At 35.4% G+C, this 23,845-nt stretch overlaps 1 protein-coding gene across 4 annotated transcripts in view; it reads left to right on the top strand.

Moving 5' to 3' along the window:
• Positions 1–806: 806 nt before the first annotated feature.
• Positions 807–23,845, top strand: part of veph1 (ventricular zone expressed PH domain-containing 1) — a 101,951-nt gene continuing 78,912 nt past the window's right edge. Inside the window, exons 1-2 of one of the 4 annotated variants that reach the window (XM_042743643.1) lie at positions 807–942; positions 15,421–15,735. In XM_042743643.1, coding sequence (XP_042599577.1) covers positions 15,598–15,735 — 138 coding nt within the window. In that variant the 5' untranslated portion in view covers positions 807–942; positions 15,421–15,597. Of the gene's footprint in view, positions 943–15,420; positions 15,736–21,287; positions 21,689–23,845 lie in introns of those variants that run through there. The other 3 variants (XM_042743644.1, XM_042743645.1, XM_042743646.1) reach the window with 3 other exon arrangements.

Raw genomic sequence — 23,845 nt, 5'->3', positions numbered from 1 at the left:
AACTTAAAAACATATTTTAATCTTATTTTTATCCAACTTTCTCTGTAAGTTTATAGACCTTAATAGTTAGTTTATAAAAGATGTAATTATAAATATAGTAAACCATAAATTAGTACTTCAATGTGTTTTAGTTTAAGGAAATGATAAACCAAGAATAACTATACTTATTTTACTTTTCATATAATTTTTTGAAATGTATAATTTTATAATGGTGAATCAATCAGTCCAAATGTGTTTTCTCACATTGACATGTTTATGTGAACTCCGAGACTGATTTATACGGTAACAAAATAAATATTGTTTATACATGGATTTTAAAACCAGCGCTTGATTTAAAAAGAAAATATATAAATGTAACACTAAAATGGATTTCCAAAACATTTTCTATACCTATATATATTTTTTTTCCCCTCAATGCATACGACTAAAACAACTGATGTAAAAATAATCTGAACAAAGATAAATAAATAAAGCCATGTCAATAGGTTCTTCAACACTGTAGTGTACTTGTTTACTAAGGAACCAACCAGACTGAGATCATATGAAACATAAATGTGTGAAACAAAGAAAAGTCAAGGTAAATATCTTTTAAGCAGTGTTATTTAGTTTTGTGAACTTTTACAAAAAGATTTACGGTTTGTGTGTTTAGGATGTAGAGAATGTCGATGTCATTTCCACCACGCAGTGTATAGTTTGATGTGTGATGGAAATGTTCACGATATTCAGGGGAGAATGCGAATGTAACAGACATGCACCTGTTGCTGAATGTAACTCCAGCTCTGGCCACACGGCTCTCCGGTGACTGACTGGAAAAATAAACCTGCGTCTTGCGGGAGAAGTTGGTAGGAACACAGCATCTCGCCTTGGACTCCTCAGAAAACCAACATTTCGCGTTCATGTTTTCATCTCAGCTGCAGAGCCACGGACTGCTGGACAGAAAGGGTGAGTGACCTTGAGTATTTCGAGAGCCTGTATTTGCTGATATGATGCTTGAGGAAATGTGCCCCAGCTAAAGTTGATCTGAGGGGTGCGAGAAACAACATCCATCTGCTTGAAATAAGATTCAGTGAACTCGATGTATGTCGATGTGTTCAAATTTGGACTAAAACTAATGTAACGTTAACTGTTGTGGACGCGGTCACTCTGAATAACGTTACACAGTCACGTGCAAAGGATCTCAATAATATCCTAAATAAAGTTGTTTTGTTAGGCAAATATGGTTCGTATTCTTATTCTAGCTCGGTCTAGCGGCTGTGCTGCTGCATAAAGTCAGTCTTGAAGGATGAATAATGATCTTATATTACCGTTGGTGCTGCAAGGTTTCCGCGCGCATTCCATCGATAGTCACATTGGCAACAGTTCGTCAACGAATCGTTTTTTGAATCTGCCTTTTTCAATGAATTGATTGAACCGGTTCACAAAACCTGAACGAGTTGGTAGTGAATCGGAACTGGGCAGTCTGTTGTTCACAGATCGAGCGATTCCCGAGTCAACTCACCTTCCAATGACACTTTTTGCTGTATCCTAATTCTCAAACCGTTCTTCACGTTGTCATTAATAAGAAAAGCAAATTACTTTAATAACAAAATAGAAGAAATGTTACAAATAAAACGAATTTACCACTGTATAGCGGATTCATCAACACATTAAAACTACGACATACTGCTTTATAGCAATAAAGGTGAAAATTAAATAGACTGTAAATGGTAAACTAGCGATGATTGGATGCTAGAGACCACGTGATGGATTTCTGAATCGGGTTTATGAACCGAATCGTTGAATCGAACTGTTCAAAACAAACAAATCAGTTGTACTAATTTTCGCGGGCATTTCAACGAACATTCAGAGTCAGAGTGGGATGAGGGACCGTGCACGCTCATAGAAAGCGGGATGATAAAGGAGAAATGTGTATTTATCTATAATGTCTTAACACCGTACTAAAAAACTATTTGGTTAGTTAAAACTTAATTCAAAGCTGGTTTCTTCACACAGACAGAGGTACGTTATGTGACTTAACTCATTCTAATTGTTTGATAGGAGTGTGTCTATCTCCACTGCAGTTACTCACACAAGCCTTATTCGCATATTAATTGTTTAATATAATGTATATAAATAACAAGAAGTTATTTATTTTTTAATGACAGGTTTACTAAACATATTTCTAATATTTTGTCGAAAGTAGCTATCGCTTGCTTGGCTGTTGGCGTTCATGTTTCAACATAAAACGTTGCTATGGCTATCAGCATTTCACATGATTAGCATCAGTCAACTCAATATTACATTGTTCACACACAGAACAATAAATAATTTAGTTACGTAGCTACTCTTCTGAAATATATGGACATGGAATATAATTTTTAATAGAAATAGAATTGAAATCGAATTTAATTATTTTACAAATATAATGTTACCTGTTATTCTTAATAAATAATCCACTGCAAAGTTAAAAAAATAAAATAAAAATAAAATCAAGCCAATATTATTAAAGTTGAACAATATTACTGAGGTCGTTTTCACATAAGATGGGGAAATTTTGTGGGTTTTCCATCCCAAAATAAAAATTTTGTCATTAATCACATTCATCTTTGGAACACAATTTAAGATATTTTGGATGAAAACCTGGAGGCTTGAGACTGTCCCATAGACTAGGGGTTTTCAACCTTTAAGGACATGCCCCCCACAAGTTTGTCTAATTTCACTCGTGCCCCCTCAACCATATTCAAACTGAATTACTTTATTAACATTAACATAACGCAAAAATATCCATTAAAGCTGTTAAAGCAGCAAATAAAGTTTTCTTTTGCTCTTTGTGATTAACATTATTTACATAAGAAATGCACGGATCTGTTATACTGATGTAAATGTGATATTTTCTTTACTGTTTACGTTCACTTAAAACAACCGACTGTGCTTACAAGGATACTTGTCAAGACAACCATTGGTATTCACCTGCTGTCCGAGAAGGCAATCTGTTTGTGCACTTCACATGTGTGAGCGCGGTGCGCATAGAAACGCTTTATCACAGCGCATGAGTAAGTTACCGCATTGAAATGTCTTGGGCTTAAATGGCTTAAAATTACTTTAGTGTTTAAACTGACAAGACTTAAAACAAAACTTTCTTGAGGAAGCAGCATTGGCCTGATTGTTAAGATAGTTTGGGGGGCTAAGGTGACAGGGGGCTGAAACCCACCTAAAAGGGTTTAGAACCGCTCCTGGTATAGCGTGCGTAATTATACTGAAACATAAATGTATAACCAGTTTACCTGATTCAGTGTGATGGCTGAGCGTGTTTCTGAGATAACAACATGCCAATCCGTGGTTGGATTTCCGACACGGCTAACCGTAAATCATCTTACACTGTCAATAAGCGTGACTGATACTCAAGCCAACTCTGCTCTAACTGTCGACTAGCAGTGGGAGTCCGATTGCCCCCTAGTGGATGGCTAAAGATTTGCTAACTCGTATTCATAAATCCTCAAGGGAATGTCTCTGAATTAACTCATAGACTGCCAAATAAATAACAGTGTCATCCGCGCCACAAGGATGCGCTGTTTCTACGTGTATTTAGCTTTGATTTTAAATAAAACAGTGCATCCTTGTGCCGCGGATGACACAAAAGAGCATACACAGCATACGTGATATGGAGAGACACAGAGGAGACCGTTGACAAAGGAATTGTTGAATAAAGTCGTTATTTTTGTTTTCTTTGCTTACAAAAAGTGTTCCCGTAGCTTCATATAATCCAGATTGCACGTCTGATGGCAGATGCAGTATTCTGACCACGACTTTCATACCTTTTATGGACCTCGACACTGTTATTTACTTAGCAGTTTATGGGACAGTCTCAAGCCTCCAGGTTTTCATCCAAAATAGCAGTTTTCTACACACAAATAAATTTCACCAAAATTTACCAAAATCTCTCATTTAACAATAAAAAAAATCACTCAGGAGTCAGGACAGAAGTGGCATCAGCTGCATTCGTCATGTAGCCATAGAGAATCTTGAGATGTGCATGTGGCATTGTGCACGTTTGCTTAAAATGCAGTATTTTCCCATATCTGTTCCCATACCAAAGCTGGAACTTGTCTGTTGAGCCATGGTAGTGTTGTGTGGATGTGTGTGCAGGAATGAAAGAAAGGCCACTGCAAGAAATGTGTGAGTATCTGTACTTCATGTGCAGCATATGAGATGCCGACAGCTTCCAGCATTGTTCCTGTCATCCACTCCTGCACAGCAGCTGCAGTACTGCAGACCATAAATAATGCAACATCTTTGCTAGCTGTTCATGCTGATTCCTTCATAAGCATATTTAGCAAATTACACGCATGCCAGCATGTGTGAACCACCTTTCAACATAAACACATGTCTTCCTGAGACTTTTCTGCCGCATCTGCATAATGAGATAATGTAAAGCATACACTGCACGCATGCCAGCATGTGTGACCCACTTTGCAACAAAAATGTGTGAAAGGGTAAAAAATCAACATGTGCCTGTTCATTTTGTACAGAAGTAAGAAATGATATTTTGAAGAAAAATAATATGAAGCCTATTAGCATTATCCTAATTCAACACATTTCTGTACTGTGAGCCAATTATAGCCAGTTATTATATTGTGTTTTTACATTACATTACAATGTAGTGTATGTTGAATTTAGTTAATGCTTGTGTATTTTTATTTGTAAAAAAAAAAAAAAAAAAATCAAAATTTTACTGTAAAATTTTAGGGGTGCACCAAAATGAAAATTCTTGGCTGAAGCCGAACAAAATGAAACACTGGACCGAAGGGTGAATACCGAAAATGTTTTTTTTCCCGTATTTTCATATATTTTGCCAATTTTTTCACCATTGCATAAATTAAATAGGCAAATTTTTTGTCTTGCTATTTTTTAAAATTCTAGCAGACATATCAACAAAGCACAGTTTAATTAAAATTAATAAGTTAGTAAAATAATATGTTTTGGCCATTTTTGAGGCCCCCTTCTTCAATCAGGCATGTATTTTCTTACTGTACAAATAAATGCAGCCTTGCTGAGCAGAAGAGACTTCTTTTAAAACATTAGAATATATTACAGATCCCAATTTGAACACTATGTGTGAATGTTATAATAAATGTATTAATAGAGCTGTTGTAATTATTATTATATTTGATCACGTCCAGTGTTGGGCAGTAACGCGTTACTGTAATTTGATTACTTTTTTAGTAACGGAGTAATCTGAAGTTTTATAATTTTCAAAATAGTAATTAGAGTATAGTTACAAGCCAAGGTCTCTATACGTTACTGCCGCGTTACATTGCTGACAGAATGCAGTGTTTTATAATCTAGAGATAGTAAAAAGGATGTAGCTGTCGAGTCAAGTGCCAGTGGATTAGAGACCTGGGGCCATATGTATAAAGCCACTCAGAGTACAATTTTAGTCCTAAGTGTGTCAAAATTCTAAAAATTACGACTTAAGAATTAGAGTGATTCATAAATGTTTGTAAATGTTAAGTCTAGGTCTCAGCTCCTGAATTATTTAAGAGAGCTGAAGAGGTCTCCTAACCTCGTTAGGAGTAACAAGATGGCAGCAAGAGGAGGAGACAAACACTTTCCAGCAAAGATATGACATATTGGAGTTATTCAATGATATGGAGTTGATAAAACGATACAAACTTGATTGTCAAGATCAAAAAGTCATTTTTTATGTATTTTTGTTATTTTTTTGTAACTGACAAAGTAAGAAATTTAATTAACCTCTTCCACTCAACATGTCAGTGCTCTAACTGCAGAAATGTAGTAATAAATTTATTTTTTTGGCTGGAAAATTGGAAAAATGCAGCAATACACTGGTGATGACACAGTAAGCAGGGTCTTACATATTGTGCCACTAACCCCACCAAACACAACAGTGGCCAAAAGTGATGTGTGGATTTATTATTATTATTATTTTTTTTAAATGACCCCACATTTCACTTAAACCATTAAAAAAAAGACCAGTTTTGCCAACTGCTTTCAATTGAAAGTATCTAAAACTGGTCACTTAATGTTGCTAGATGACCTCATAAAGGTGAGTTCACTGATCTATATTTATATTTAAATTGGAAACATTTGCAGATTTTGCACACTGACTACAACATAAGTTATCAATATTTCATTGGTCCTGTTATTTTTGCATGTGTTCATAATTTCTTTGTATGACAGCATGCTAAAAGTATTGACTGCACAATTTGGCATTGCATTATTATCACAAATAAAACAACTGACTCCAAGCAACTATGCAATATGCTTACAAATTCTTGCACATTTATTTATTTATTTATTTAAAGGTGACGATGTCCAATTTCCTAGGCCGGACCTCACTTTTGGCCACTACTATATGGCAGTTAATTAACTTTCCAACTGACTGCCAAACCATATTGCAAAAACAAGCCACTTTTATGAGGATTGTGGGCTTTCCTGGAGTTGTTGGAGCCACTAATGGAACTCATGTTCACATCATTGCTCCAACTGTAAACGAGGAGACATACAGTACCAATTAAAAACCGAAGCATCAGTAATAATTTGTGATGATTTTACACAATGCAAAGCGTTTAAAAAAATATGTTTAAATATTAACATTTTTCAGTGTCTTAATTAAATGATTTTATTGTAGTTACATTAAATTATTAGTGTTGTGCTGCTGTGACTTTACATGAGCAGGCTCACTATTGGCTGATTCAGAGGTCAAGGTCAGCCATTTTGTGTTGACATCATTGTAGTCCTTATTTCACAACACGTCAACTCAGTCAACACTTAAGAATCAAGTCATAGACTTTACTGAAAGTTGCTTTTAGCTTCTTTATAAAAGTCTACTACTCTTAGAAAAGTCCTACTTTTTAATAAGAATTTTTTGACAGATTCTATTTAGGCTCTAACACGTGAGCAATGCAGTGCTTAAATTTGTGTGCTCACGAATCCTCTCATTATAACATGAATTGTAGACATTATGAAAGATTCATTATGCATATTTTTATTGTGTTATAACACATTTGTGAGATTGCGATTAACGGAGATGTATTTTAGAGATTATAAATGCATCGCTCTTTGCTGGCATTCACGCAGCAGCCACTTACTTTAGTTAAAAATAACAGTGTTCTGTGACTGTTGATGCTTTAATAACATATATTTATCGGGAGCGTGTATGCTGGGATTTCATAAATTTCATGGAGAAAAAAGAAAGGTAACTAGTAATCTAACTAATTACTAATTACTTTTGAAATAAAGTAATCAGAACAGTAATGTGATTACTTTAAAAATAATAAACCACAAAACTTAATAAACCCACACAGAAAACTTGCCCAACACTGATCACGTCACATCATTGTTCGGTACAACTTATTCGGTCTTTTCGCTTATTTAGCAATACAATTCTGGTTGCAGAACATTCGGTGCATCCCTATAAATTTTCATACAATTTCTTATTTCTGCTTTTGATTTTGAGTGAAAAGTGATCTTGACATGCTTACATTCAATTTACCCATTACATTTTATACCCAATTAATTCTCAAGGATGGTTACATATCAGGTTCACTATTAGTGCCCTATTATTTCTGTGATGTGTAAAACATGGATGGAAGTGCAGAATCCAGGCATATAAAAATGCAATTTGGAAAATATTGAATGAGTAATTTAAAAGTAGTGCTGAACACTTAAAATAAAAAGACTAAAAACACATAAAAAGACTAGGCTAAATGTAAGATCTGTATGTTTTGCGTTTCTCTGAATAAATGGCATGGTTTCGTCAACTACACACACTCAAGCAAACAAGCACATATGGCATTCTTGATGTTTTCATCACACTACACCACAATATACTATAACATTAAAAAAAAAACACCATCACCACATATACTCTGAGATTTCACTTCAACAGCATCTCACCATTTCATTTGATAAAAAACATTTGTCATATATACACACACAAATTCAAAAGGTCTTCACAACAACTCGTCAAAATAAATGTTTTGTTTAACCTGAAAAAAGTATGAAAAAAATGTATTACTATACATAAATATAATAATCTAAAAATAATGCAGTTATTAACCTAATCAGTGTTTTGATTTTAAAGAGTAAAGGCCTTTTCACACTGAGCGCGATGCGAAAAAGCGAGGCGAATCCCAGACAAACGTTTCTTTCACACCGAGCATGAAACGATTGATCGCCTTCTGCCTGCACGCTAGGTGGTGCTAGATGCTAGATATGTATCTCATACATTGATTTAACATCATGCATTGCTCAATATACAGCATTAAATATAACTAAATAAAGTTTGGTTCTACGCCAGAAACACAAACTATCTATAATGCTTAAAGGAAACATCTTAAATATAAATATAAGTAGGCTACAATTGGCATCAAGCCACGTTTGAACATGTGTGATTACTAATGTTTTTGCTTAAAAACCACTATAAACAATCATCGAGTGCTTGTAATAACTTTCGATTGTGATCTATAGTTGATTTTGATTTATAATAGGCAGACATGCACTCTTTGTAGGCTATGTGTAATGACGCCTCACTGCTTAATGTCAGAAACATACAGAAAATATATCGTCATAATCATATGTTTATTTGCGTTCATATTTCATGTGTGGAAAAATGTTTCACTCATTTTTTTAAACACGGAAGATCTAGAGAGTTAACGTGCTCTGACTCATAACACTCGTGCACGTGGAAGAAAACGGACACTCCAGATCACATAATTCAATGAAGAATTTAGAAATTATATTAAAAACATGTGAGAATAAATCTGTTCTCAGATACCCAAGAAAACAGGAACTCGGCATTCTCAGCTGCTCTGGGTATGTGATCTAAGCTCAAATCTGATTGGACGGCTCGCTTCATCGTGGAGCAACGGGGAAAAAATTGACACACCGGACGGGAAAAAAAAATCCTTGCTTTTATCGTAATTGTGCCTGGTGTGAATAGCCGCATAGGGATCTTTTGTTTCGATTCAAAAGCATCATCGCGCTGAATTTTCCCTTTCAGTGTGAAAAGCCCCTAACTTGTACAGCACTTTGTTTGCCAAAAAAACAAAAAGGAATTATACAAATTCATTTGATGACTCTTTGAAAGTTTAATTAAATTGTTAAAGTTTTATGCATTCATTTGATTACCACCATTTTTGATAAAGAATTTCTATCAAATCGTAAATAACAGAATCCAGAAAAATTAAAACAAACAACAGAGGATTTATGTCAAATCAAACAAATTCTAGTGAATTGTTAAATTGTTAAAGTTTTCCAAATTCAACTGATTAGACACCCTTTTTGATTGTAAAAATAATACTAATAATAATAATAGTAATCAAACTATTAAAATGCAAAGCACCAAACCTGGGAAAAAAATAAAAAGTTTTTTTTTTTTTTATCTTGCATTACTAGCTTACATTTTACTTTAATCATCAACCTCTTTTTTTCAAACAAACATGAATTGACGAAAACAACATAAGCAGTTTGGATACAATCAACTACAGTTCTGCTCCAAACATCTGAAATTAAATGGCATAATTCAAAGGACATTTATCTGGCGGGCTGCATTGTTTTGATTGCGATGGTGAAGGAATGTATGAATGGGCACTATACTCCCACCCTCAGCCCTGCCACACAAAGCCTCTCTTTGACTGGAGACTGGAGCAGTCTCTTTGACTGAAACTCACTCCCACCCTCTCTGGGACAGCATACACAAACCGTGTGTTGTGATCTGACTCTTTCTCTATAAGGGCACGATGTAAACAAAACGTGTGAATTGGTATAATGTAATGATCAGAAGGATGTTCTTCTATCTGCTCTCAGCAGCATGAACATCTCCATAAGGGGACTGTGATCAACAGGTGCCCATTACTGCAGTAGAGGAGACGAGACTACAAAAGACTCAATGTTAGTCAGTCTCTCTTCCCTTAAGAAAAGATTACGTTTAGTTAGTGATCTTTACATAGGTCAAACTTTCAGGCAATCAGTGGTCCTTAACGTGATATGCTCTGCCTTTCTACATTTTCCCAAGTTATAGGTGATTTTCCTCCGCACTATGCTGAGTGGTTGCTAACTTGCTAGGTGGTAGGGTGTTCTGCATCGTTTCTAGGTGCTGGATGCACCAGCTGTGCGAAAGTTAGTTGCGATATAAATGGAAACAAAGTTTGGACTTTTGCGCTACTAAATATTTTTCTGGTGCACCATTAAACTTATCTGAAAAGCTTAAGAAATAAATATAATTTCCTGTGTTTTTTTTTCTTTTAGCAGTATTTATAGTTTGCAATTTATTTCAAATACAGATTCTGAATGTTATTTACATACGAAAATATTTATTACATTTAATGATTAAGTACTGTGTTTTAGTGGGAACTTACTACATGAGGCAAGCCGGATAAACTCACAGCATAAATTCACATAATTTCAACACAACTTCAGTGCACAAAGAACAAACTAGCTAGTTTGTGGAGGTGCTTTGCTTTTCATTCTAGCACTTTTGTGCATGCATGTGTGCACTGAAGCGTGTGTATGCCAGCATTTTTTTAAAGACTGAATTCCTGAGATTGCTGAGCCGTATCCTGAAGATTAATTGTAACTGAATTGTGACTGGGTGATTGTTTAAGAGACCAGAACCAGTGACCTGCTTTCTGTTCAATCAAGTTACAAATTATAGGGCCATCATGTGTTTGTTCATTTATACTAGTTTTATACTAGCTTTATATATATATATATATATATATATATATATATATATATATATATATATATATATATATATATATATATATATATATATATATAAAAGCTAGTATAAGACTAGTATAAATGCACAAACATATATATATATCCATGTCAACACACAATAAGATTAAGTTTATTCTAAACATGCTATAGTTTTGTCATCTACTGCTTTTAATGCACAGACGTTTTAAAACGACTTTATTCAACAATTTCTTCTCTTCCATGTCAGACTTTGATGCACATTCACAACAATACAATGACGCATGCATGTGTATTCCTTTGCTATATAAATAATATTTTTTGGCCATTTTTGAGACTTGGATCAGGCATGTATTTTTTACTGTACAAATAAAGGCAGCCTTGCTGAGCAGAAGAGACTTCTTTTAAAACATTAGTATATTACAGATCCCAATTTTGAAATGTATTAATAGAGCTGTTGTAGGGTAATTATTATTATCATTATTATTGGCTTACTTTTTTATTTTATTTTACAGAACGACAGTTAAATTACAATACTATCATTTATGAATGTTGATGGAGTTGTTGCTTTTTCAGATTTTTTTTGGCAGAAACCAACAGGAAGATCTCAGTGCTTCTTTCTGTTGACAACAGCATGCAGATTTCTAAATGATTTTCATTACGAATTTGGGAAGATGTTTGTCGCACGTATCACATTGTCACATGCCTTTAAAAAAAATCACAAAAACATTACTTAGCAACTGACGAGTAACAAGTCCAGTGCAGATTTTCCTCGCGCTTTGGACTTTGAACCCTGGCGCCGCGAGCTCGTGCAGCACCATCAGAATACACACAATTTGTGCGTGCATTAGAAACAATAACAATTCTGCAGTTTATTTACTAATCGTTTGAGATCATTTTCGCTGCATTAGTGCATGCCTCTATTTGGTTGCGTTAGTCATTGTTCGGTACATATTATTTGGCCTTTTCGCTTATTCGGCTGAACACAGAAAGATATTTTTTTGCTATTTTCAGCCGAATAATTTTGGTTGCCGAATATTCGGTGCATCCCTAGTTAAAAGCCTTTTGTGGAGTAAGACGAGGGTAAATGAGTGCATTTACATACACCCTCTTAATGCAATTATAATGAAATTTTGACAATGTTGCAATTAAAATTTACCTCATGTAAACACAATACTTTAATCGCAACAAGCATAATTGTATTAACATAGGTGGTGTACCCCGATTTTAATCGAAATATACAGACATGTAAAGACCTTATTTGCAGTATTGCCGCTCTGACCAAAGTGCGCATGTGCTCGTGACATACATGAATGACGTGAGATGCACCTGTAATAATATGCAGATTAGAAACTATGGCGGAGAAGAAAGTATTGCATTTCTGGGGAAAACACAACTTGCAGCCCTCTCTGTTCCTTATACCCTCATCCAGAAACGGCGAGTAGAATGTGACGGCAGCGTAGGCAAGCGAATTGCCATCACATGGTGACAAAAAAGCATGGAAATGCCTCCAACCGTACAAATATGTTTTGCCTTAGATGTAAATAAATTAAAACAGTGGCCAATAAGGAACCAGCTCTTTCTGAGTCCATCATTTGTGATGTGTAGTGAGGTGTATGAATAATGGCAGTAAAAAATAAACACAATTCTTAGAAAACAATAACAATTGCGACAAAAAACATAAATCTACTAATTACTTACTCTCACAATTTCAGGGCTCCAAACTGCGACTAAAACAGTCGCATTTGCGACCATAAATATTAATTTGCGAGTGACGTTTTTGCTGAGGTCGCCACTGGCGACTACCCGCCGAAAGCTCCTCAGGATTTCACCGCTAAAAAAGTTTTCTCAGGCGGATGATTTGATTCATTCTAGCAGCGCCCCGTCTATGATAAAACGAACTCGTGCCGAAGGTTAATACACACAACTACACCGAGTGTGGACCTGCCGCGTGTACAACAGCTTTCAGCCGAGATTGGCCCATAGAGAGAAAGCCGTCTGTCAGCCAGAAGTGTTTTGTAGAGTCGGCGTGGCTCTGGTCCATTATCTTCTCACCGATGCCGAGACTGAACCGACAGAGACGCATTTCAGCCAGAATCAGCCCAAGTGTTATTGCTATCTGGGTATATATTTACATGTAACAACTTAAAAATTTGAATCTAATGCCTTTTTTCCTAATTGATTTGCGATCAGATCTTTTGTTATGTTCACGTAGGCTATTAAACTGAGACGATGCACATTAAAGTTTTAGTGGAAAAAGAGAGTTTCAAACAGTCCTCATCTCTGCCGCACATCAGTGCTGACGCACACAGTCTGATAAACGCAGCTCCGCTGTGCAGCGAGATGACGGAGACGGAAGAAGGGAACGTGCAGAAAATACAGCGTCTATTTCGTGCACAACTTGAACAAACTAGAACATGTAAAGCTGTCAGCTGTGTGAATATTGGCAATATCGTTAACAATTCTCGTTTATAATAATTACTAATAAGGCTTCTTCTAAACAAGATCTTGGTCTGTGTTCTTTTAATGCGTGAACTTCATTATTTGAAGTGCAACTGCCGTCCATTAATCGCAAAAAGCTCTGTGCTTTGTCACTTTTTAATAAAAAGTACCAGCTTTAAAATTATTCCTGGAACACACCAAGCCGACGGTCGGCCTTCGTTCACTCTCCTTAAGTGAACCCATTTAATCTTTCTCTTTACTAATATAGTACATAGTGAACATGAATTAACATCAAAAGGTAGGCTATTTTATAAGAGAGCCTACAGTACAGCTTACTGAAATGTCTCATGTAGGAGGAGCCCAAGCTACACTCAGTGGCCAAGTGATGCTTATGCTCCATGATACTGGTACAGACTCTACAAGATGGATCTACAAGATGGATTAAAATGCTGATAAACTCAAGAAAAGATGAGACATAAACACATGACAGTATGATTGAAATGTAAATAAATAAATAATAATAATCATAAAATAAATAAAACACGTTTATTCTGTGGCACCTAAAAAAATTATTTGGCTCGTAAGTTTTTTTCTTATAGGAGCCAGTGGCTCCTTGCTCGATTTTTTTTGTTTGGAGCCCTGCATGTAAACATCATGATGCGATTAAGTCCTTACTCTGACTATTGGAAATAATCGCATTATTTGTGCGCATGTAAAAGTAGTCATTGCTGCATAAGCAGCTGGACAATATATTTTCTCAGCTTTAAATAGAGGCTGACAGACTAGGAGCCTGTTGTGCTTGCCCTGATAAAGTCATTGTGATTGTTTTTGAGTATTAATGGTTTAGTCAGACCTCCGAAGGGTCCGTGAGCTTTCTTGCTGTGGTATCCTAGCGATGCTCAGCTCTGGAATGCGAAGACGGGGTGTGAAGTGCATCTGTGTTGTCACCTCCTCAGCGACTCTGACATACCATTGGCTGCCTGCCTCATAATGCCTTCTGATTGGCAGGACCTATGATCCGTTTGGATCACTGAAAAAAAAAAAAAAAAACCACAAAACAAACACATTTATATCTCAAAATAAAATATTATTTTTGACACACAGATTTTCATTCGTTGCTGAGTCTTGCCAGTATTCTGGCAACAGAATATTGTGAATCAAGCTGTTTCATACACAAGATTGCCGTCAAGGAAAGCTGCATGTTTTGATAACTTGTAAACTTGCAGTATAACCAAGATAAACGAATGACAGTCAATCCTCATAAAACAATCAAAACAAAAAACATCCCATAGACCCTTCCTAGAAATATCAAAACACAGCCATTCTTTACAGTGATTCATGTACGCAGAGTACAGTATGTGACTGAAAGTGTGACATTTTACACTCTCTAATGAATGATGGAGTCTGGCAGGTACGGGTTTAACACATTACAGATTAACTCCGAGGAAAACACTGGCAGAATTGTTTTCTGAGTAAATTTTACTAACAGAAAACTTGACAGCCTGGAGTTCCATCCAGGTTCACTTTAGAGGCATAAGCCATTTTTTACGCATACAAGGACTAGTGAAAATGAAAATCCTGACTTTACTTATTCAACTTGCTTATTCATTTACCTCGTTCCGAAGTGTTATGCTGTATTTTTAAAAAGAGAATTAAAAAGAGCCATTAAAAAGAGAAGTATTCGAAAGAATCAAGCATCATATACTTACAGTTATCATGTTGTTTATGTCATGTTACATTATTATTTTTTTCCCAAAATAATTTTTTTCTGTTAAAATTTTCTGGACTCCCTTTTTTTCCTGTTTTAATTTTTCTGAATTCCATTTAAACGGAGTAGGCTAAATTTTTAGTATTTTTTTTGTGTGTGTGTGTTTTATTATTATTTTATTTCATTTAAATTTTATTTTATTTCAAGTATCAAAAGTGTTTTTTATTTTTATAGTTATTTTATATTTTATAAAGTGTTTAGATAAAAATATCATCTAAAAAAATATTTGCAGTCTGGATATTGTTTTGAAAAAAACCATACTAATAATTTTGAATTTTTGGTGAACTATTTCTCTTTTATTTTAAATGTTATAGTTTTAAAGAATATCATTTCAGGTTTGGAAGTCTAAGTATAACCCTACTGCCCTTAATAAAAAATTTGCAAAGTTTACAAAGAAAGTTTAAATGCAATGAAAAAATGAAAGTTTAACTGTCTTTTTCTTGTATTGTCTCTCACTCCGTCTTTTCTTTTTTTTCCTTTTTCCCCTTAATTCATCTTCCTCATAGTTGTCTTTCTTCACTACTTTGATCACTTTTCCTCTCTCTCTCTTCTGTTTCCATTCTCTGTCTCAGATTGTAGGTGTTAGTCTGATGCATGTATACTGGGCGCATTTCAGGAGCATGTCAAGTCATCGTGGTAACACAGGGCAGGGGCAGCCTGCTCAAGTTTGAGCCTGTCCCAGAATGCACCAGCTTTTCCGTCTAGTGCTGGGACAGAGAGACCTGTCCCGTGCAGGAGACCTCTTCTCTCTGGATGACAGCGAGATTGAAGACTGTCTGTCCCAAGCCCTGGAGGAAATCAAAGTCATATCCTGTTCACCAGTGAGTACTCTTATCCCAAAATAGTAAATTCATGACACAACATTCTTAAATAGTTTTAAAGGGGTCAAAAAAACAAAGTCCTTCTAGAATTTTACTACAATGGTGTTGTTTTTTCCAAACAAGACCAAAGCTTAGACAGTCAGGTTAAGATTAGACAGGGTGGTGAAGGAAAAGGACCACGTCTGGGAGGTCATAAATAAATAAATGCACTGTATACAAAACAAACAAAAGTATTTTTTTTTTTTTATTAAGTTTTTATTGGTTTTCTTTATACATAACAAAACATACCAGTACACAATTAAATAAATAAATGCACTGTATACAAAACAAACAAAAGTAATTATAATAAATAATATTAATAATAATAATAGAAATGACACTTAAATGCACAACAGGGTAAGCAAGTCACACTTCAAAGGATGACTGAAACTAGATCCATGCCTGAAGTAACAATCTGAATAAAATTCTCCCACATGTCAACATCCATGTGATTTCCATTCACTTTAGCGAACATTTTTTCATACGATACATTCTCTATCATATACACATTTTAAGTGAAGGACATTGAATATCTTTCCAAAATCGAAGTATCTGTCGTACTGCTGTGATTACACCTACATTAACAAGGGAAAACTCGTTATTTTTAATCTGAGGAATCTCAGATTTATCTCCTAAAAGACAAATCCTTGATGAAACTGGGAAGTCAAATCCCAAACATCTTCCAAGATATTTCAACACAATTTCCCAAAAAGGTTGAATCTTTGAACATTGCCAGAGAGGATGAATGTATGTGCCAGTTTCTAGTTTACATTTCCAGCATTTATTATCAATCAGACAACCCATTCTAAAAAGTTGCACTGGTGTATAATAATACCTATGTAATACCTTATACTGGATAAATTTACCTCTGGCTTCCTTTATGTACCTTCCACAGTAGGAGAAAATTCTGTTTTAAGTGTCCTTATCTGTCACAATTAATGTCTCTTTGCCAAAGTTTTCACAGTTCTTATCACCAATCCTTAAACTGAGTTGATAAAATTTAGATGATTTTTGAAGGGGTCTTGGTAGTTCACAACGCCAATCCTGGGGTCTTTTACCTTCCCACAAAAAAACTTTTTGTACATGGAGAAAACAAAAATAACTACTTTATTCAACAATTCCTCTCCTCTGTGTTTCTCCAAATCAGCGTAGTGCCATTTTGACAAATCTGAGCAGTACGCAGATGGCGTACAAGGATACGACCTTGACACTGTTATTTATTTGGCAGTCTATGGGACAGTCTCAAGCCTCCCGATTTTCATCCAAAATATGTTAAATTGTGTTCTGAAGACGAAAGAAGCTTTTACGGGTTTGGAACGAATTGGGGTAAGGGATTAATGACAAAATTTTCATTTTGGGATGGAGTAACTCTTTAAGGAGTACTGTTAAGGAACATGCAGGGTCTTTAACTACTAGCAGTATGTCATCGGCATATAACAGTAATTTATGTTCTCTTTCCCCTGCAAATACACCTTTAATTCTTGGTTCCTCTATAATCATTGAAGCAAGCACTTCCAAAACTAATGTAAAAAATAGTGGACTACGAGGGCAGCCTTGGCGGGTGGACCTAGATAGATTAAAAAAGGATGATGTTATTCCATTAGTAATTACAGCTGTTTTAGGATGGGAGTAAAGAAATTTAACCAACTTCACAAAACCTGAACCAAAGCCATATTTTTCTAAAGCCTCAAAAAGAATCCCCCACTCCACCCTATCGAAGGCCTTTTCCGCATCAAGTGATATTGCAGCAATGGGATCAAGATTAGAATGATTCATCCACATGAGATGTAATAGCCTTCTCATATTGTCAGACGAAGATTTTAATGAATCCCACCTGATCTCTGTGTATAATTTTAGGTAAAATACTTTCTTATCGTGTGGGTAATAATTTTTAACACTTAATCTACATTTAATAAACTTATGGCACGGTAATTAGCAGGATCCATCGTATCTCTATCCGGTGTTGGTATGAGTGATATTAAGGCTTCATTAAAACTGTCAGTCAGCATATCATCCTCAAGTATCTCTGCATATACCTCAGTTAATATTGGGGTCAACTCATCAACAAACTTCTTATAAAATTCTACTGGGAATTCGTCAGAGCCTGGTGATTTTCCAGGTTTCAAAGACATTATAACAGTTCTGACCTCCTCTTGTGTAATAGGTCCATCTGTTGAGGCTCATTGGTCAGGGGTTAAAGTGGGCAATGTAACATTAGCTAGAAAGTCTTTTAAATCCTTCTGACTGTAAATGGATTCTGATGTGTACAGTTTGAATAGTACTGGTTGAAAACCCTATTAAATTCTTTGTTGGAGGTGAGCACCTTATTTCCCTCCTTAACTGCAGGTATGACGTGGCATGCATCATGTTGCTTTATCTGTCCCAGTTTCCCAGCTTTTTGCCAACTCATAATACTTGGTCTTCAATCTAAATAATGCATATTCTGCTTTTTTATTAAAGAATTCATGAAAATCTTTTTTTTCCTACTTGCATACGCAATACATTTTCCCCAATAAATGCTTTTGCAGGCATCCCATACTGTTGCTAATCTCTGAGTTGACCCAATATTAAGTTCAAAAAACATCTTTATGTCATCCTGCAATGAATCTACAAAGACCTTATCCTCCAGCATAAAGGTATTTAGTCTTCACGTCCCCCGTTTCTTAAAATCTACATTTACTTCTAATTTTAATTCCACATGTGCATGATCTATTTAATCCTATTACTCCAATTATACAATCAGCAACAGAGTCAATTAAAGAGTTAATCAATTATTGAAAAGGTCTTGTGACAATTTGAGAAGTATGTGTATTCTTGTTCACGTGGATTAACCAGTCTCCAAATATCCAAAAATCCATTGTCATCTTTAAGAGTGTGAATAGCAGCCCTATCTCTGGGGATTGATCTGATGTTGTTTTGACTTCTGTCCAGGATGCCATCCATAGTTTGATTAAAGTCACCTCCAAGTATAACATGTCCCTCGAGGTTGGCTAATATTTTGTTTAATTCAGGCTCCTCCTTATTTGGTGCATATACATTGCAAAACACTACTTTAACATTGTTGAGCTTTGCTTCTATGCAAAGTATATGACCTTCCTTGTCTTTGTGTTTATTCATCAATACAAAATGTATTTTCTTTCTCACTAGTTTGGCTACTTCACTCCACTTGCTTGACACCGAATTATGAAACACATGTCCGACCCAATCACATCTAAGTTTCAAAGCTTCCTTTTCATCTTTAAAATGCATTTCTTGTAAAAAGGCAATGTCAGTTTTTCTGATCTTAAGATATGCAAGTATTTTTTTTTCTTTTAACAGGTGACCCACAGCCATTTATATTACAAGATATGATATTTATACATTGTCTATCCATCACACACTGTGTAAAACTGTGCACCTGTTGTGCTCTAATGGAACTTGCTTAAGTTCCAAAAATAAATAAGAAATAAACCTTTAAAATATAAACTGGTATTATACCCACAGTCATTTCTGATAGAAAACCAATTATTTAACTTCCAACATTTTTGTGAACAATGAAACCTTGAAAAACATACAGAAAACAAATAAAGGAGAAAAAACTAAACTCAAAACACTGCGCTTAAGGGGCAGTGAGCCCACTTCTGGGTCACACATTTGATCCGTGATGCTCGCGGTCAGAGCGCACTCGCTGACTTGGGAAAACAGACCCCAAAGCTTTTCTCGACCCACCATTTCAACAACGTATCATAATACTTCGACTTACATATTTCCAGTCACAGCAATTTACTTGTCCCCTCCTTGTAGTTGGATGTGCTCCTTTATATATCTCTCCGCTTCTATGTGGTCAGTAAAACTCTGCTTTTTTCCTTCCCAAGTAAACTTCAGAGTGGCTGGATGAACTTGTATGTCGAACTTCATGGACCCAGAGTAACTTCTTTGCTGCAGAGAATTTTTTCCTCATCAATGCTCTCTCTCTCGACACCTCGAAAATGGAAAGCCTACATTCCTCCCATTCAAATCCCTTGCTCTTTTTTGCTGCTGCCAGGACTTTCTTCCTTGCTGTATAACGTAGAAATTTCACCAGCACGACCCGGGGACGTTGATAATCATTAGGCTTTGGCCCTAAGCCCCGATGACTCCTTTCAATCTCGAACTCCGACCCCGTCAACCCGAGCCCCTCTGACAGGATCTTTTGGACATACTCGTTCATTTTGCAGCCTTCTTCTTTCCCATCTTTAAGGCAGATTATTTTGATGTTATTCCACCTGCTGCTATTTTCTAAATCCTCAGCTTTATTCCAGAGTTCGTCCACAAGTTTTGCCATCTTCTCAGTATCACCAGTCAGGAGATTTGTTGAATCTTCTAGATGCTAGATGCTATTCTCGGCTTCTTTGCCGTTGAGTCTGGCCTGTACAGAACTAATCACCTCTTTAAGTTCTGTAGTAGTCGCTTTAATAGTTATCACATCACTTGCTACCTCCTGCAAAGTAGTGTTCATTTGACTAATTTCAGTGAAAAGATCTTTCAAGTTCCGGTCAGACCATCATTCTGACTCTTCATTTGATTCCCTCATCTCTCTTGTACAGGAAACCATATTTGGTGATGTGGTAGAGTTGCATGATTAAACTTTAAATAATTGCAGTCTCGATTCAAATGCCCACACTATCTTATTCCTAAATGACAATGATTTGACTGTCAATTTGACAAGCATGATCACACCGAAACTGAAGAATCGTGATCTTATTTTGTTGTAATTCAAGAAACTAAAGTAATTCTAAATGTATCCAGAATCGTGCTGCTCTACATGAAATAACTGAAAAAGTTAATTCAAGAAACTAAAGTAAATTAAAAAGTTAAATTAAAATAAACAAATTTGTTTTTGTATTGTGGTAATATAAAAATTAAAGCACAGCATTCAACTCAAAATTCAACCATGAGTCGGTCAGGACGCTGCTATTTATCAGCATATTGTACATTACAGTTGTAAGTAGCCTAATACAAAATAAACACTTGCTAAGTGACTGAAAATTAGTGCTGTTGAGTATATGAAATGGTTGGCTGGTAATTTTTTATCATGAATTCTATCAACAGTAATGTGTGATAAAAGAACTATTTAATATACAGACTTTTATTTTATCAGTTTGTTGCAAAGATCTTTTGAGTTTCAGTGTGTATTTGAGTAGTTTTTTTTTTTTTTAAATGAAAATGAAATGGTGAGAAAATTGTGAAGTGATTCTCAGAGCAGCTCAGAGCAATTTCATATGGACTGCCCTCATATAATGAGACAGAACCATGAGCGTTACATGTGTTTGAGTTTGTGTAATAGAAAAAACCTTACCACTAATTGACAGAGAGATGTGACGGGAAACAAACTACAAAGCCCAAAATGCAATGCATCAAGTGGGAGGAGTCAGTAGGCTGGAGGAAATGGAGAAATCAAATCAATTTAAAGACAGGTGTGTGGGTGCACGTGAGAGGGGAGTTGTGGCCTCTGAGTAAATTTTGTTTGCTGAACTGAGAGTAATAATTATGAAGTGCTTGGAGATCGTAGACATTTAAAATGTGCAAAACCTGAAACCACGCAACTGGAAACGACTGTCTTAAAGCTTTTGTTTGCTGCACTGCGGAGGAGTGCCTGGAATCTACAATTCCTGCAAGCTGCTCCTTTCCTCGTGGTGTCTGGGCCATATGAAATCTGAATCATCAGACAGTAAGCGCTGTGAAGTAAAGCCGCTGACAATGGAACCACAAGATTGAAGACTACAGTGTTACAGGAGTTTCGCTGGCTGCACGGTGGACGAGTGGTTAGATGCTTGGTATGCCATTCGTTTATCAGCTGTGTTTGAACTACGCGGGATTGGAATGCTGCACTTTGAGTGAGGTCATATTGTCTTGGCTGGACCGCAAAATCCCCTGACTGTGCGTTGGACTCCAGGTAGGCCTTGAACAGTTCAGTTATCTATGATCTCCATGAAGCTATTTACTCATCATTGACTCTCGGAAAAGATGGGTCTAACGGACATCTAACACACACACACACACACACACACACACAAACATCAATTATTTTTCCTTTGAACCCTCCATTTAAGAATACAAACATTCAAAAGAGTCATCAAAACTGTTGAGAGAACCATATGTTGCTGTGTTATGAATTAATGTTATATGAGTTGATAAGTTATGTTGGGTTGCTTTAATTATGGACTTTGAGATTGGATGCACCGAAGTACTGTTTTGGATTATTTACCTGTGTTGGAATATTTATATTTATTGAGCTTGATATCTATTGATGACTCGTAGACCTGTGTATTATTCTTTCTCATTTGAAAGTTGTATGATCCCTTGATGCTGTCCTATGTGGTGAATTAATTCATGAGATGGTTTATTTTTGGTTGTTTATTGGCTGTCTACTTTAACGTGCTTTGAAAAAAAAGCAAGGGATATTGTAAAAAGAAATAAGCCCCATTTTGAGTTAAATTAAAAAGAAACAGGGAAAAAAAAGTGCGGTTATTTTTGTTTTGTACTGTTCTGTGAAGTGTGATTTGAGTTAAAAGTCATAGCTAGAATCACTACGTCACAGAGACATGCAGAACATGCAAACTTATAATTGACATGCACTGACTGGCTGTTTCTGCTATTTCTTTTGTATGACAGTCTATTAGATTAATCCACATCAAGTTAAAAAGACCAGAGCTATCAAATTTTATTTAAATCTCAATATGATATTTTTTATTGCCCAGCCCTACTCATAATAAACACTTAAAAAAGCAACATGCGTGGATGAGGATCTATTATAAATCTGTTGTCAAGAAAAGAAAATCTTTTAAGGTCTGTGGTTTACTGCCAAATTATAAAACTTTATTCTTCTGTAAAATGAATTGCTTACATAATTACTTTTATAATTGCTTACATAATTACTTAATATTTTTTTTCAATTTCTTTATTTTACTGTACAATGGTTGCAACTAATATATTTATCTTTATCTGAAAATATAATAATTATAATAAATGGTTATTATTATATTGTCATATTGAATGGGTTTTCCTTATTTTTTTTTCCTTAGCTGATCACATGCCTAGTTGATGTTATGCTGTTAAAGTGAAGTTAGAGAGCATATGGCTTGTTCTGGCTGATCACTGACCCTGTCAGCACTGCAAATCTGAATAATTTGAATAAGGTGACCTCCATTTTCACATTTAGCACATTTTATATTTAAATGAGACAAGTTTGAAAGGAATGTTGGTGTCACTGAGCGTGATAAATCCAGTTTCTCTTGCCTCATTGGGCTTCTTTGTTCTGGCTGGCTTTTGTAAACAGATTTGGGCTCATCCAGCGTCTCAGGGGTAGCCTTCTCTCATTCTCTCTTCCTCTCATTCTCTCTTCTCTTGTATTTCTCTCTCCAGGGCCTACAGTGTCCTCCTTTCCACAGTCACTTGCATAACATTATCATTCTGAACATGTCACACCACAAAGATGAAAATATTTGCTACCAAACTTTCAAGTTTAAAGATATTTCATGCTTTCAAAAATCTAAATAAAGCTGTTTGCATGTAAATACTCTGTAGCTTAACAGTCAGTGGATGGATATCAGTCCATGAATGTTTTATATATTACATAACAATGTAAGAAGGCCTATTCACTGGATTATAATATTTCAGAAATGAAATAAACTTTTTTTCTTTTATTCAAACAGGGTGGATGCAAACCAAAACAAAGATTTATAGTAAATGAATGATAAATCAGTGCAAAACAACTTCATGTTGTATAATAAAGAGGTAAAAACAAAAGATTTAAAACAGTAATACAAATGCAATGTATTTCAAAATAACCAATAAATGAACATCTATAAAGCTGTGACTCCACATCAGCTTGGCATTTACACACGGTGTGGTCAAACTAAATCAAATCAGTTTGCAGAGTAGACTATAGTTTTCTTTTAGGTGTTGGATGTTTTAAAATTAAGTCATAGATATATCTCAGTATAAAAAACATAAAATTTCTACCATTTGATTGTGTTTTCTACTGTTAAGGTTTCTTAAGTACTTGAAAATTTGCAACATGTAAGAGACTTAAATGCACATCTCTTTCATT

Source organism: Cyprinus carpio, chromosome B18 (assembly GCF_018340385.1).
Source record: "Cyprinus carpio isolate SPL01 chromosome B18, ASM1834038v1, whole genome shotgun sequence".
NCBI classification, from domain to species: domain Eukaryota; kingdom Metazoa; phylum Chordata; class Actinopteri; order Cypriniformes; family Cyprinidae; genus Cyprinus; species Cyprinus carpio.
The sequence above is the reverse complement of the archived record's forward strand: the minus strand, read 5'-3'. Positions and strand labels throughout refer to the sequence as shown.